The sequence below is a fragment of the Armigeres subalbatus genome, chromosome 2, assembly GCF_024139115.2.
Source record: "Armigeres subalbatus isolate Guangzhou_Male chromosome 2, GZ_Asu_2, whole genome shotgun sequence".
Lineage (NCBI taxonomy): Eukaryota > Metazoa > Arthropoda > Insecta > Diptera > Culicidae > Armigeres > Armigeres subalbatus.
In genome coordinates this window covers 238,596,826-238,613,419 of record NC_085140.1, presented here as the reverse complement: position 1 = coordinate 238,613,419, position 16,594 = coordinate 238,596,826, and the positions used below count along the sequence as shown (strand labels likewise).

General features: G+C 36.5%; 1 protein-coding gene across 3 annotated transcripts in view; it reads right to left on the bottom strand.

Moving 5' to 3' along the window:
- The window catches only part of LOC134211975 (semaphorin-1A), a 597,712-nt gene that overhangs the window by 218,589 nt on the left and 362,529 nt on the right, over nucleotides 1-16,594 (bottom strand). For all 3 annotated transcript variants that reach the window (XM_062689410.1, XM_062689412.1, XM_062689411.1), the window contains exon 3: nucleotides 8,028-8,130. In XM_062689410.1, the coding sequence (XP_062545394.1) occupies nucleotides 8,028-8,130 (103 nt within the window). The remainder of the gene's footprint in view (nucleotides 1-8,027; nucleotides 8,131-16,594) is intronic.

The following is a 16,594-nucleotide window of genomic DNA, read 5'->3' as shown; positions in this document are numbered from 1 at the left end:
TAGAAGCGTTACGCATTGCTAAATGGACCAATTTTTGGTTTCCAAAGACAAGAAACGTTTCTGTGGTAGTTCGAGACCCCTCCCCCTCTGGAAGAGCACTCGGCACTCGTACAAAAAATGAATAAGAGAGAAGAGAGAACTAATGAAGCAAATGGACCAAATTTGGTATGTGAAGGTTTTTGAAGACATCTAGACCAACATTTGAATAGGGCTTAACAGCCAACATTTCTTCCTTCTGCTTCTTCGTCTACATATATGCAGACAAGGAATCGGAAAGAATAAATTCGTGCTCTTACGCCATTTTCAAATATTGGTCTCTAGATATTATGGCATATGGTGGCATGTGAAGGATTTAGAAGACAAGAAACGTTTCCGTGGTGGTTCGAGACTCCTTGAGTATAGAACTACGGATCAGCCAGATAGACGATAGACGTCGCATATGTCACTTCAAGCGGAATAGCCTTATTCTGGTCTACGGAAACATGCTGAGGTGTTCATCATCATTTCAAAGATTTAAGGATCGTCCAAGAACTCTTTGTAATACAGACCTACGGATCAACAAGCCTAATGACGAACGTTTCATTTTTAGCTATAAGTGAAATAGTCTGATTCTGGTCTATGAAAACACGCTGGGTGGCTTATCATAACTTTCAGGGCTTCAGGTCGTCCAAAATTCCAAGGGGCGTAGACTTACGGATCAAATAATGTAATGACGAACGTCGCATGTGTAGCTTCGTATAAAATAGCTACATTCTGGTAAATGGAAATACACTAGGATGTTTGTCATCAATTTTACGATGTATGAAAGAACTTCTTGGAGTCTAGATCAACCGGATCAACCAGCGTAACGGTGAACGTCGTAGTAAGCCCCTTTGCGGCTTAAGAAAACACTTTAGGTTTTTTGTCATTGCCAAATTAGTATGCCATTCAAGCACTCCATGGAATATGAACCTACGAATCAACCAGCGTTACGACTAACGTAGTTTGTAGTGTAGTGTAGTTTAAAGCAAAATTGCCTCATTCTCGTCAATAGAAACACGTTGGGTGGTTATTATCAATTTAAAGGTTTGTGGATCGTCCAAGAACTCCTTGGAGTTCAGATCTACGGACCAACCATTGTAACGTCAAACTTTTCATGCGCAACTACAAGCATTGGTTGGTTGCTTCGTCCAGCGGTAAAATGTGCGGGTACAATGCGACACCAGGCTGATGGTAGCTGGTTTGTATACGCAGTCAGCAAAATTTTCTCGACTTCTCTGTGCATGGAGTATCATCCTGTATCAGTATCGTCGTGATATGCGAATGCAGAAATAGTAACTTAGTTTTAAATCATCGAAGAGAATAAATTACTTTGTAAGTGCTCAATGAACACTAAGCTGCAAGGTGGCAAATGTATTAGTGGGGGATGAAATGCCAACAATGGAAAAAGAGTAAGAAAAAAGACCTGAGGGTCAACCTTCTCCTCAGCTGAAAAAGTATAGGAAAAAGTTGAATACCATCACTAAAAACCACGTCGTAAAAAACAGATTGGTTACATAATAAATTGATATGATTATACGTGATTTATGATTGAGCCCTTCCAAAATTATGATTCAATTACATCAATTAACGCTGTAAACATAAAAGTTTGTAAAGGAATTACAATATTTGTATTACTAAATATATCATCTCGTTGTTTTCGCATGACACTTAATATTTAGACCAATACTTGAATATACTAGACCAACATTTGAAAAGGACGTAACAGCAAAAAAAAAAAAAATTTCAAGTGTCACAATTTTTCAAGTTTCCTAATTTGTATAATTTATCACCTTGAATTTGATAACACTGTATTCTGGATAATATGTGATTTGCCGAGCGTCCTGTTAACACGTGATGGTCGCGTTAAAAATATTTCAAGAAAAACTATCGGCCTGGTTTTGTTGAACGAAAATGATTAACGCGATTTGGTTTACTCAATTTAACCATCTGAGGAACAGGATCTGAAGGAGTCAAACCTCTTTGGATTTGCAGTTAAGGCATCATATTTTGTCCCTTTGTATAAAAAACACATCAACATTAATTTCAGTTATATTATTATCTGGATGGTTTTGTCAAACAGCTTTACTTCGGTCGTACGCAGGTTTCATCTCAGCGTCTGCTGGGATTCTTTGGAGCATGGGACGGTTATGCGTGACGGTATAAGTAACTTTATTCCAGCATTAGTTATATTATTGAGCTCAAGATTAAAAGAGAAGACTTTTTGTTTTTATTTTTATTTTTGTACCGCAATCTAATATCCATTTCCTTAAAATTTTGTTTAATTTTTATTTTTAAAGATTTTTAATCTTATTCCAACTCATAAGTTTTTAGCTTTTCGTTTACTCTATTAGTATAATAATATTATTCGATCAAATAACAGTTATTGATGCGGATTTTTCTAAATTATTCTTTATCATAACTGTTGAGATGAATGGTTATAAAGTGAATTACATTGTTGTTATATACCGTCGTCGGGGTGACAATGGGTCAAATGGGGGTGAGAGTGAGACATTGTTTCAACCATTGTAGCTGCTTTGCAGAATAGATTTAATGCATCTGGAGGGCGGGAAGACCAAAACATAAAAGACCTTTTTGAACGATTTTGATCTTTACGACATCCAGACTGCCGGGGGTGAGAGCGCTGACCCATTCTCAACCCCCCCAGACCCATTATTGTACATAAATATAAACGCTTGGAAATAAAAAATATGCTCAGTACCAATTAACAGTACCAATTAAAAAAACAAAGATTCAAGTCTTGTTTAAAGTAATAACTAGAAACAACCCAATCAAGATTACTATCGATGTGGTTGAGCAACCGTGAATATTTCCTTATTTTTAATTTCAATCCCAATTTTTTCTACTTTCCTTACGTTAAAGAAATAATAACGCTGGCGCTTAATCCAAAATTAAAATGATCAATTGCTCGTTTTGAGCGGTTGATTGTTTGTCTTCTCAAGGGATGAACAATTGAACAAGATAGGGAAATGCTAATACTTTTGTATAAAAGTTGCATAGGTCACATCACTTTCCATGGTGAATCCTGATCTATGTTATTGCTGATTGCCCGACCCAATTAATGCAACTTCCTTTCCGTGGTAAATTGTGGAGATGCAGAAGTATTCTTCGGTCTCTAGTAGGCAACACTCTGCTCACTTTTGGAGCGATTGATTGTTTATCCCTCACGATGGATGAACAATTAAAGAAATCATAAAAAGTTTTACGACAAACCTGGGTCCTGAATTCCAAACACCTGTTCATGTTCTAGTCCACTTTACTTCATGCTATGAGTATATGTTTATTCCTGTTTACACAAAAAAAGGTAGTATTTAAGTGAGGAAATAACTGAGAATCCGAGAGATAATGCTCAATATTCGCGTATAAATACATGCATATCATTGGAAACAATTAATAATATTTATTCAAATCAATGTTCCTCAATGAACATCATTGGTGTTTGATTTAACTTTAGTACTCATCTTTTTTTCGTTTCCTCTATAATTCGATTGATAAATCCACACGAAAATAAATAACCATTATACACAGCTAGCTACTTTTTTTTCTACTTCTGGTTTGCGTGAGAGTTTTTCGCTTATATGCACTGGGGGACCATCCCCTAATAGTAGGGATGATCTGGCGCCTCAGAACAACTTCACCAAAATTGTTTTGTTCTGTGTTGTGCGAACGAGTAATTTAATTTACAAATTCAGAATGATCACGCGATCTTCGAAATATGTTGTTCTGCTTTGTATAGGTGCATTACACCCAATATTTTTTTTACACGATTGGTATTATTTAATTTCCCGGTTAACCTGATTTTTTACAACTTTTGAAATACCACCTGAATTTTCTTTGATTTTTTGTGAATTTTTTCATTGGGTTAAATCATAGTTTTATCAACGCTGAAGGTCGTAATCAGCTAAAACCCACCCGTGTAAAAAAAGAACCAGGTGTAATTAATTAGCAAATGAAATATTGGTGCGCGTCCGATCGTGTTTCTTCTAATAAGCAGAACGACCGCACGATCATTGATATATTTGGCTCTGCGTTGTGCGGGTAATTAAATTAATTAACAAATAAAAATTAAGTGCGTGGTCTATCGTGTTTGTATTAGTACGCAGAGCGATCGTGCGATCATCGAAATATTTTGTTCTGCTCTGTGCGGTTGATTAGTCGATTAATTAGTGCGCGTTCGATTGTGTTTTTGTTTAAACTTCATCAAATACACGCTACACACGGCAAACCGTTTACCAAAACGAACCCTGCTACAGTACCTGCCCATGTATCCAACATCCCAGTGATTTCTCGTGGAAGTGCAGATGACTCGACGGCTTCCATCAAAGCGAGTATCACGTCAACATTCTCCTACCCATTCCTTAATTGACCTGCATTCGGACACGGCCGGCGCTGGTATTGCTTAATATTTGGGTCACCAGTTCTTACATTACTGAGGATGATGTTAGTCCCAAACATCATCTGTTGGTTCTCTGTGTAATTACAGCTGACCTGGCAATAACGGAGGAGCAACTGTGGGCGGTCAATCATGCTCATGCTCATGCTCATGTATTTCTAGCTATATGTATAGATAAACAACGGGAATTATTGCATTTTGGCTGTTACGCTCTTTTCAAAATTTGGTCCAGATATAACATTTCATTATGACTATTGTGACATGCATTTGGTAATTCTCGTAATCTTATGGGCTTAATAGCATAAATATTTTTAAGGTTTTGATAAAACACTACTTATCATGTCATTCGGATATTGACGACACACATTGAAGAATTTTTTTGGAACCGCACCATAGAATCTAATTTAGTGAAATATCACTATTCAAAACATAAAAAAGACCAAAATCTGATTGTGAGACACCTTGGGATTTAACGAGTTTGAGAGAATGTGCACGTTTGTATGCATTAAGAAATTCCACATTTGTTAACTGCGGAAGCAACGCACAACTGTCGTCTTTTTTATTTCAGCTTGGTTGTGTCACAGCATGCGTGAAATAATAAATATGACACTTGTGCGTTGCTTCCGTATTGAATGATGTGCCATTGAAAACCCGATTCAATTTTGTTTTAGATTCCGGGAAGCTTGTACTCAAATAATGTTTAAAAAAAATGCGTGTTTTGTTACACAATTTTTAACACAATGTTGCATCTAAATGTACTGTAGAAACATTACATTACATTTTCTTTCTGCTGTCTAGAATGTACAAAGAGCACTAGGATAGGATGTGACAATTGCATTGCGACTGCCTTGTTGTTCACTCAGTCGGTTGCTTTGACGAGGTGGTGGTTCGTTCTTCGGAATATTTTTTTTTTTGCAAAATCAGCCGAATAACATATTTTAAAAAAGATCATGTTATCTCGTTTATTTCCTCCATTATTCGTAATAAAAGATGCTACGTACTATCAGAAAAAAGTTTTTACTCGGAATTAGATGAATTCTTCAGTGAAATGGATAAAAAGTTGGTTAACAATGCTTCAAATCGAGTATTCTAAATTAGTATAACCCTTAAGAATCATGCATAAATCATTTGCAGTCTAGCATTAATTAATTTCACTCAAAAAATCAAAAAAAAAACTTTTGAATTCTGTCATAAATTTCAATTTAATTACCCATGGCTAAGACCGGCCGCTCGACAACGGACCAGATCTTTACTGTACGGCAAATCCTTCAAAAATGCCGTGAATACCAGGTCCCAACGCACCATCTGTTCGTTGATTTCAAGGCGGCATACGACAGTATAGACCGCGTAGAGCCAGCGGAAAATTATGGACGAGAACAGCTTCCCGGGAAGCTTACCAGACTGATCAAAGCAACGGTGGATGGTGTGCAAAACTGTGGCGAACATTCCAGTTCGTTAGAATCGCGCCACGCCGGGGACTAAGACAAGGCAGTGGACTTTCAGCCTGTTGTTCTACATTGCGCAAGAAGGTGTCATGCGGAGAGTCGGGTGTAGCAGCCGGGGTACGATTTTTCAACAGATCCAGTCAATTTATTTGCTTCGCGGTTGACATGGACATTGTCGGCCGAACATATGCTAGGGTGGCAGAACTGTACACCCGCCTGAAACGTGAAGCAACAAAAGTTGGACTGGTGGTGAATGCGTCAAACACAAAGTACATGCTTGTGGGCGGAACCGAGCGCGACAGGGCCCGCCTGGGAAGCAGTGTTACGATAGACGGGGATACCTTCGAGGTGGTCGAGAATTCGTCTACCTCGGATCCTTGCTAACGGCTGACAACAACGTTAGTCGTGAAATACGAAGGCGCATCATCTGTGGAAGTCGGGCCTACTACGGGCTCCAGAAGAAACTGGCGGTCGAAAAAGATTCGCCACCGCACCAAATGTGTCATGTACAAGGCGCTCATAAGACCGGTTGTCCTCTACGGACATGAAACATGGACAATGCTCGAGGAGGACTTGCAAGCACTCGGAGTATTCGAGGAGACGGGTGCTTAGGACCATCTTTGGCGGTGTGCAAGAAGACGGTGTGTGGCGGCGAAGAATGAACCATGAGCTCGCCCAACTCTACGCTGGCGAACCCAGTATCCAGAAGGTAGCTAAAGTCGGAAGGGTACGATGGGCAGGACATGTTGCAAGAATGCCGGACAGCAACCCTGCAAAGATGGTGTTCGCTTCCGATCCGGCAGGTACGAGACGGCGTGGAGCGCAGCGAGCGAGATGGGCAGACCAGGTGCAGAACGACTTGGCGAGCGTGGGGCGTATCCGAGGATGGAGAGATGCGGCCTCGAACCGTGCATTGTGGCGTCAAATTGTTGATACAGTGTTATCTGTTTAGATGTAGACTAAATAAATGAATGAAATGAACATGGCTAAGATAACAACAAACTCCCTTTTTGAAAATGTGATAACGCCGATCGAAGTTATCAATTATGTTCATCCAATCAGCAACCGGTACGATCTTGGGAACTTACAGATTCTGTAATAATTAAAGTTTTTCAGACAGGTACTGTATTGGAATAATACAATTGTAAAATTTCAATACAAATAATAGTATCACATTTTTAAAATTTTTTATGTGCCAAAATTTTATACAGATTTCTGTTTTAAAATCTACCATCCCACCATAGGGTACACTAATCTGAAAACCTTTTTAAGAGTGAAAAATCCAAACTCCCAAATTCACTAAACACGTCGTTAGGCCGCGTCTAATGATTAAATTATCTACTGATTGTATGATTCCAGAGTTTCCTCTTATCTTCCGGTGAAATCGTGCTCTCCTAATTATTATACAGAGTTTGGGTGCCTCTGGCTGAAAGGCAAAAATACGTGGAGCCGCATTCATTAGGTGATTAATATTCCAAAGGCAAATTATGGCTAATTCTGATGTGTCAAACTCCTGTGGGGTTATTTGATCAATAATATGGCTGAATTATTTATTGGATTTGGAGTACTACGCCACGTCGACAGTTGCTCGTACCAGGAACTGCCACCAGAGAGTGGTAACCGGGAAGAGGAGCATATCGGTACACATCAGCATCACAGCATCGGCAATATTGATTTTATGTTATGTGTCTCCCGTTTTGCGGCTGTGGGACTAACTAGATCGATGGGCTTATGTGCGCGAACCGGGGACACGTCCTTCCAACAAGGGTTGCTGTCGCTCCCGATATGATATGAATGGCCAAATCAGCACTTGGGAAAGATGAAAGGGAATGGGACCTAACAGAAACAAGCGGACGGACAGGTGCCTGCTGGAGTTGGGATCAATATGTCTGGCCCGGCAATTTTGGATTGGCATGAGCTTTCACAGATGACCAGATATCTGGGAACTAATCGGGTATCGTTTGTCAGTGCATATATTGTTGGTTCTGGCATAGCTTATTATATGAATATTGGGGCTCTGGGACCAAAATGTGGATTCGGACAACACATGTATGTACTTATCACGCATATTGTTTTCTGATTCCAATTCATAATACTCATGATAAACAAAAACCAAAACTATCTCTGCTGGTCTAAAATTTAAAACTCACCTTGCTCCCACCAGAAGGCTGTTGCTGGTGGCATCCCGAAGAACCAGCTTGAAGTAGTCAATCATCGATTCGTTTCCCTGAAACCTCAGGTATTCCTCGTCGGCTGTAAAGAAACATCGAAAACGATAAATTAATATTTGTAGATTGGAGTGAACTTAAGATGTTGAGGTATCCGCGTTAATGAATAACTTTGTTATAGAATCTTTTCGTGGATTCACATGAAAAAACGTTAAACGAATAAATACGATCTTGAATTAAGATATCGGAAATTGCGTATGTTGAATAAAGAAGTATTATAATAAACTGACTTGTTGGTAGGACATCCATGGAATATTTAATTCACACTATTTTGAAATGCAAAATCAAAAATTATAGAGTGGAGATTTTTGTTTTCAAATTGAAGAGATTGAATCTTCGCGACTATAGTCGCAGAATTTGCTTTGCTGCAATATTCATATGACATCATTCCATAAAAATGGAATTTAATGTAAAATCACATTTCTTTTGACGTCAGATCTTGATGTTTAGTTTAAAAAGAAAAACAAATGGTAGAAAATATTGACTAATCTTCTAATCATATTTTATACTGCAAATGACACAAATGTGAGGCATAATTCAATTTTCCCAACAAATAACCCTCAATCAATCAGCTAAAAAAAGCTCCCCATCACCGTGTGACATTCAAGTGACGCCAAATATCCCGGTGACGCAGCGTTCGAGCAATCCGATAACAACGTGTGATCCGTTTAATTCCTTTTAAAATTAATCAACTTTCAGATCATCGCAAACTTGATTTACAATTCAATTTGCAATATTGATGACTCACTGCAGCGAATGGTGACAGTGGAGGGAAAAAAATGGATTTTTCTTCCTCCAACCCCTATTTGCGTCTGCGGATCCTAGAGCTTGGGTTTTCATCGTCCTTGGCAAGATGCAGTGTGGCAAGAGCCCAGTGTTGTTGTCTTTCGTTTTTTTGCCTGAAAATTTTCTCAATTTTCATCCGTTCAAGTGTACATGAAGTCACCTATATGGTACGTGAAACCGGCTTCAGACAGCTCCTGTGCCAACAATCCCTAGTTTTCCTGTGCACTTTCTTATCTGGTGTGTCTATGTAAATAAACATGTTGATGCTTCCTTTCTGATAAATTACCCACCGTTTATCGTTCGCACGCTTCCTTCTCCGCCGATTTCGTTGGCTTACTTCCACATATCTACAATCCAGTCAGTGTGCGCCCGTCCCTGTTGGTTGCCCTGCTCCGTTTGGGCCATCAACGTGGCAGACAGAAAAGCTCCGGAAGCGAACCCATTATTCTCCCGTGATTGCGTTACGCTCTATCTGCTGCAATCGTTACTTGTGTCAGTCTCATTTGTCTCCCCCTGGTTCGGAAAATATCGATTAGGCACGCAGGAAAGGGATGCTTGTTTGGATTAAGTAACTGTTTAGCGGAGTATCATGCTGCGCAATTACAGGACCAAATATTTAAACAGCGAACATGTTTGTTATTGAAGTTTTTTGGTTTCGTTTCAAGTTCTACCAGTTAACGAATCTTTATCCAAGAACAGATTTAAATAAGAAACTTCTTGATGTATGGCTTTATGACGATCATTAGCATCATTAGCAAACGCAACAAAAATTGGCATCTACTTTCTACACCTTCAATTTTTGGAGTTACTAAATGCATTCCAGGGCTTTGAAGTGGATGCTGCTGACTTTAAAGCTGCTGGGCTTTCTGACGTCCCAATGGCGTCGCTTTTTTTACACAAATGGTTTCGTGGTTCGCCTCAATTTTCACAACATTTTAAACCCTAGACCAACATTTGAAAAGGGCGTAACAGCCAAAATTTATTCCTTCTGATTCTTTGTCCACATATATAGCTTTATATGTGGACGAAGAATCAGAAGGAATAAATTTTGGCTGTTACGCCCTTTTCAAATGTTGGTCTAGAACCTACCTGAACTACCTGAACAACCCGCGTAAAAAGCGGCTCTAGTGTAGGTATATATTAGAATGTCTCTAGTATCTACACATGCATTTAACAGAACTTTTTTTACAAAACCTTCATGGCTTACCACTAGAGACAAGGACGGAAATCTTCGTTTTACTATCACTTGCATTGATGTTCAGTAGGCAGCTTCGTCATTGATTCGTGTTTGTTTTGATCAGAAGCTCGGCGATGCGGGCACGAACATCTCGCAGCATGCTGTCAAACTTCCATAATAAATTTACCGCCCGATCTTCAATAGCCGATTGATAATCGAGCGTAAAAAATGAATATCTAACGGGGCTGAAATGAATATTTTGAATTGCGGTAAATTTGTACCGATAAATGATGATTGTTTTTCTTTATATACTGAACAGATGCATATATTTTAGAATCTGACTTCAAAATGATGAATCCATGCACCGCAGTATGAAATGATATTCATATTTTGAGATTTCAAATTGAATATCAATATGCCAAGCTGATGATTCATTTTGACACCGCACAAAACAACGCTGACACTGAGAGTCGACGCTTGCTGCTGTTCGTGCACATGCCGTCCTATTCTTCGCACATTCAAATTCGTGAAGGACTAGCAACTTGATTGTGTGTTGGATGTCAGCTGTTTGAGTGTAGTTGAAATGACTTTTTCTGTCCCTGACTAGAGAGTTTATACAGAGACCTTGCGTTCAACAAATCCTCGTTCAACCAACTGGGATCTTTATACAGAGTAGCTCTCCACCAAATTTCATGAATATCTACCATCCATAGAAACTCCTACCGACTTGGACGATACAGTTGATACTCCAACGTTGCACATCGTGGAAGCTTTTGAAGAAGCTTACCCTTCGCGTTCTTTAAAAACCTCAAGAGGAACCCTGTGGTGGAATTCCGATTTGGCTAAGCTCAAGAAGCAGTGTAGAAGGAGTTGGAACATACGCCATTCAGCAGGGACGGATTCAGAAGGCTTGCCGATCTGCTGAACGATCCGGTTGGAAAACCCTTTGTGCAAATGAGTGAAGCTAGTCGATTAAATAAAATTCTTGCGACATCCAAGAATTTCCAAGCTGGCGAATTTCGCAAGCCAAATGGCGACTACACTCCTGATGAAGAATCGTTAGAGCACTTATTTGATACGCACTTCCCTGGATGTATCGATATGTAGCTATGGGTCTTGGGATCAAGCTCGTAGAATCATAACTACTGAATAAATTCAATGGGCACTTAACGATTTTGCTTCCTCAAAAGTGCCAGGGGAAGATGGGATTTATGCAGTTCTACTTCATAGAGGTTTTGAGCATATCAAACATGTTTTGATAATGCTTTTGGTATGCAGTTTTGCTACTAGATGTTTGCCCATATCCTGGCGAGATATCACTGTAAAGTTATCCGAAAAATAACCTTTCTTCTAAAATGCTTAGAACGTTCGTTACGACTGTTTGGCAAACATGCCTCTTCAAGTTAATCAACATGCTAACCAATGTGGAAAGTCTATCGTAAGCGTGACTCTTCTACACAAGGTTTTCTACGGTATCAAGAAAGCATTCGCTCAAAAGCACCCTTGCTTGGGTGCTTTCTTAGATATTGAGAGTGCTTTTGACAACGTGTCTTTTGATGCAATATAGGAATCCGCACGTTGTCATGGGCTACCTAATATAATATAAAAATGGATTCACCAGATGCTCAAAAACTGACATCTCTACTCTACGTTACATCAAGCAGCGATTAGAAAATTAACTGTCTGCGGATGCCCTCAAGGGGTAGTATTATCTCTACTTTTGTGGAATATCGTTGCAGATACGCTATTGAGATTACCCAATAATGGCAGTTTTCCTACCCATGGATTTGCCGACGACTATCTAACATTGATAATGGGTTTGTGCATTACTGTCTTATTTGATCTGATGCAAAACGCTCTTCAAAAGTTGATGTCGTCAATATGGCCTTTCGGTTTATCCGAATAAAACATCTATTGTTCTTTTCACGGAAAAACGCAACCGTAATGGTATTCGTCCATTACATCCTTTTGATTCTAAAACAAATATAGCTGATCAGGTAAAGTATGTGGATCTAATTCTCGATTCAAAGCTTTCCTGAACTTCTAACATTGAGTTCAGAATCAAAAAGGCGTGTATGGCTTTCGGCCAATGCCGACGAATCTTTGGTAAAACTTGGAGTCTTAAATCCAAATATACCAAATGGATTTACACAACTGTTGTACGACCAATTTTGTGCCTAATAGTAATGACTGGTGCGTTGTATTCAACTCTTACGGCTGCTCTCGAAGTTGTCTTCGGCGTGGCCCCACTACACATACATCTCAAACAAGAAGCATTTTCTTGTACATACCGGTTGTGGGTACTCGGTTTTATGGAAGAAAATCCTGTAAACCGCAGTTCTACACACACTTCGTTGTTTCCGCTTATAACCATAAGTGGGACAAAATTTACCTTGCTTTCCTTGTTTTCCTTATAGGACATTTTCAACACAATTCCCCTCGTGGGACAAGTGGACATCTGGCTATTTGGATAGAAGTAGGTCGTTTGTTATATTGATGGCTCCCTACTCGAAGGTAGAGCATGTGCAGGCGTTTATTCGCGTGAGTTGAGCTTGGAACAGTCCCGCTCACTGGGTAAACACTGCTTTCAAGCGGAAATATTTGACGCTTTCCGCTGATGGGATTGACTTTTTCTCTGAGTTCTGCTGCGGATTGAGATTGGTTCACAGAGCCAAGGAAACTAATCCCAAAGGCTGGCAGCCTAATGTATGTTAATAATATGGACACTGCATCTGGCACGGCATCAAAATGATCCTATACTGATCAAGACCGCATATTTGTAGATTATTTTGTATTTCTAGTAGACATTCTTCTTCTTTTTATTGGCATTACATCCCCACACTGGGACAGAGCCGCCTCGCAGCGTAGTGTTCATTAAGCACTTCCACAGTTATTAACTGCGAGGTTTCTAAGCCAAGTTACCATTTTTGCATTCGTATATCATGAGGCTAACACGATGATACTTTTATGCCCAGGGAAGTCGAGACAATTTCCAATGCGAAAATTGCCTAGACCGGCACCGGGAATAGAACCAAGCCACCCTCAGCATGGTCTTTGTAGCCGCGATTCTTACCGCACGACTAAGGAGGGCCCCACCTAGTAGACATTGAGTCCCCTTAAAATGTTGTTATAAGGTGAATCGTTCGTACATTTATTGATATTTTTTGGAAGGAATTTCTGCTGCAGGGCCATTATCAATTGATAGACAAAAATTCTCATTTTGACAATTCAGACTATTTGTAATCACAATGACTAATGTACCTATGTCTTCAACGCAAAATGTACATTTGACAGATTCTACTGACATTCGCTAAAACATCGTTCGACAATATTTTCAAAGCTTCATGGAATCCAATGATGAAATGGGCAGCACAAAAATCTCCGCCAATCACTGTGGAAGTGTCCCAAGACACAAAATATGGGATTGGTTCTGGCTCAGCTTATGCCAAAAGGAATGCGAGATATCAATGCATAATCGGCTATTGGTTAGCAAATGTCTTCCTTTCGAGTCCCTACCACAAGAGCCCCATACAAAGGAGAGTGACACGGTTCTCATGATCATTTCCACTACTCGAGTCACATTGTAGCAATTTGATGAACCCACTTACTTAGTGTCATATTGTGCGACAAAATGCGCCATTCTTCAATTCAATCGTACCCATCTACTACAATGGCAATCTGAAGATAGAGAGCGCACTGCCTCCTTTTGCCATCAGCAGCGTTGCCGTCACCAGCAGCAGCCACGGAATCCACATCAGAGACATATTTCGGAGCGTCGTCTTCGTCTACACTCGACACAATTGGGATGGTTTGTTTCGCCCGGCGCGCTGGATGGATGCAATGCGGACGTGCGGCGACTGCGGAATGTGGGCGGAATGCACCACATCAGAGGGGAACGTACAGTCAGTGCAGCGGACATCATCGCATCGTTGCTCTTTTAGGTGTCTCTGATCGGAACGCTTCCAATGTCGTCGTCGTTGCCGTTGTCGCGTCGCAGTCGTCAGCTGGATTTTGATTGGATTCATTCTTTGTAACAACTGTCATTATCATCACTATCGTCATCTTCGGTTTTACTGCGGGGAGTTCTGACAGCCGGTATTGGGCTGGATAGTATGAAAGTAGACCAGATGGATTTGACTTGAATGGAAAGGTCAAATCTATTTCAGAGACAGCGGAACTTCGACCATGGTGAAGCTATGCAGAAATTGAAGTTCTTGATGGGGTTGATTTGTTCCTCAGATATTTCTTCCCCTAGCTCAGGCCTTAAGCCAGGTTTGAGCGTTTGAAAGTTTTATATTTTAAAATTTTAAGATTTTGAGATTTTTAAATATTTAGATTGTTTAGATTTTAAAACTTTTAGGTTTTCAATTTTTAGATTCTTAGAATTCTAGATTTTTAGATTTTCAGATTTTCAGATTTTTAGATTTTTAGACTTTCAAATTTTTTAACTTTTAGATTTTTAGATTTTTAGATTTTTAAATTTTTGTATTTTTAGATTTTTAGATTTGTAGATTTGTAAATCTCGAATTTTTTAGATTTTTGTATTTTTAGATTTTAAAATTTTCAAAACTTTGTATTTTTAGATTTTTAGATTTTTGGATTTTTAGATTTTTAGATTTTTAGATTTTTGGATTATTGGATTTTTAGATTTTTAAATTTTTAGATTTTAAAATTTCTAGATTTTTAGTTTTTTTTTTAATTTTTAGATTTTTAGATTTTTAGATTTCAAGATTTTTAAATTTTAATATTTTTAGATTTTTAGAGTTGAAGATTTTTAGATTTTAAGATTTTTAGATTGTAAGATTTTGAGACTCTTAAATTTTCTGAATTTTAGATCTCTCGATTTTTAAATTTTAAGATTTTTAAATTTTTGGATATTTAGATTTTTAGATTTGTAGATTTTTGGATTTTAAAATTATTAGATTTTTGGATTTTTAGACTTTGTATTTTAAGATTTTTAGATTTTTTAGATTTTTAAATTTTTAGACTTTTAGATTTTTAGATTTTGAGATTTTCAGATTTTTGGATTTTTAATTTTTAAGATTTTAAGTTTTTTAGTTTTTTTTTAGATTTTTAGATTGTTAGATTTTTAAATTTTTAGATTTTTAGATTTTTAAATTTTTAGATGTTTAGATTTTTAGATTTTTGGATTTTTACATTTTTAGATTTTTGGATTTTTAGATTTTTAGATTTTTAGATTTCAAGAATTTTAAATTTCAAGATTTTTAAATTTTTAGATTTAAAGATTTTAAGATTTTAAGATTTTAAGATTGTAAGATTTTGAGACTTTTAAATTTTCTGATTTTTAGATATTTCGATTTTTAAATTTTTAGATTTTTAAATTTTTGGATTTTTGGATTTTTAGATTTTTAGATTTGTAGATTTTTAGATTTTCAATTTTTTTTGATTTTGGATCTTTAGATTTATGTATTTTTAGATATTTAGATTTTTAGATTTTTAGATTTTAAGATTTTTAGATTTTAAGATTAAGATTAAGATTTTTAAATTTTTAGATTTTTAAATTTTTAGATTTTTAGATTTTTAGATTTTTAGATTTTTAGATTTTTAAATTTTTAGATTTTTAAATTTTTAGATTTTTAAATTTTATATTTTTAGATTTTAAGATTTTTAGATTTTTAAATTTTTAACTTTTTAGATATTTAGGCTTCTAGATTTTTGCATTTTGAGATTTTTAGATTTTTAGATTTTTGGATTTTTAGATTTTAAGATTTTTGTTTTTAAAAATTTTAGATTTTTAGGTTTTTTAATTTTTGGATTTTTAGATTTTTAGATTTTCAAATTTTTCGATTTCTAAATTTTTATATTTCTAAATTTCAAGATTTTTTTTCAAATTTTTAGATTTTTAGATTTTTAAATTTTCAGATTTTTAGATTTTTAGATTTTTTAGATTTTTAGATTTTTAGATCTATCGATTTTTTAATTTTAAGGTTTTTAGATTCTTAGATTTTTAAATTTTTAGATTTTTGAATTTTTAGATTTTTAGACTTTTAAATTTTTTAACTTTTAGATTTTAAAATTTCTAGATTTTTAAATTTTTGTATTTTTAGATTTTTAGATTTGTAGATTTGTAAATCTTGAATTTTTTAGATTTTTGTATTTTTAGATTTTAAAATTTTTAAATCCTTGTATTTTAAAATTTTCAGATTTTTGGATTTTTAGATTTTTAGATTTTTAGATTTTTGGATTATTGGATTTTTAGATTTTTAAATTTCAAAATATTTAGTTTTTTTTAAATTTTTAGATTTTAGATTTCAAGATTTTTAAATTTTAATATTTTAGATTTTTTAAAGTTGAAGATTTTTAGATTTTAAGATTTTTAGATTGTAAGATTTTGAGACTTTTAAATTTTCTTGAATTTTAGATCTTTCGATTTTTTAAATTTTAAGATTTTTAAATTTTTGTATTTTTAGATTTTTAGATTTTAGATTTGAAGATTTAAAGTTTTTTAGAATTTTAGATTTTAAATTTTTAGATTATTAGATTTTTAGATTTTTTGATTTTTAGA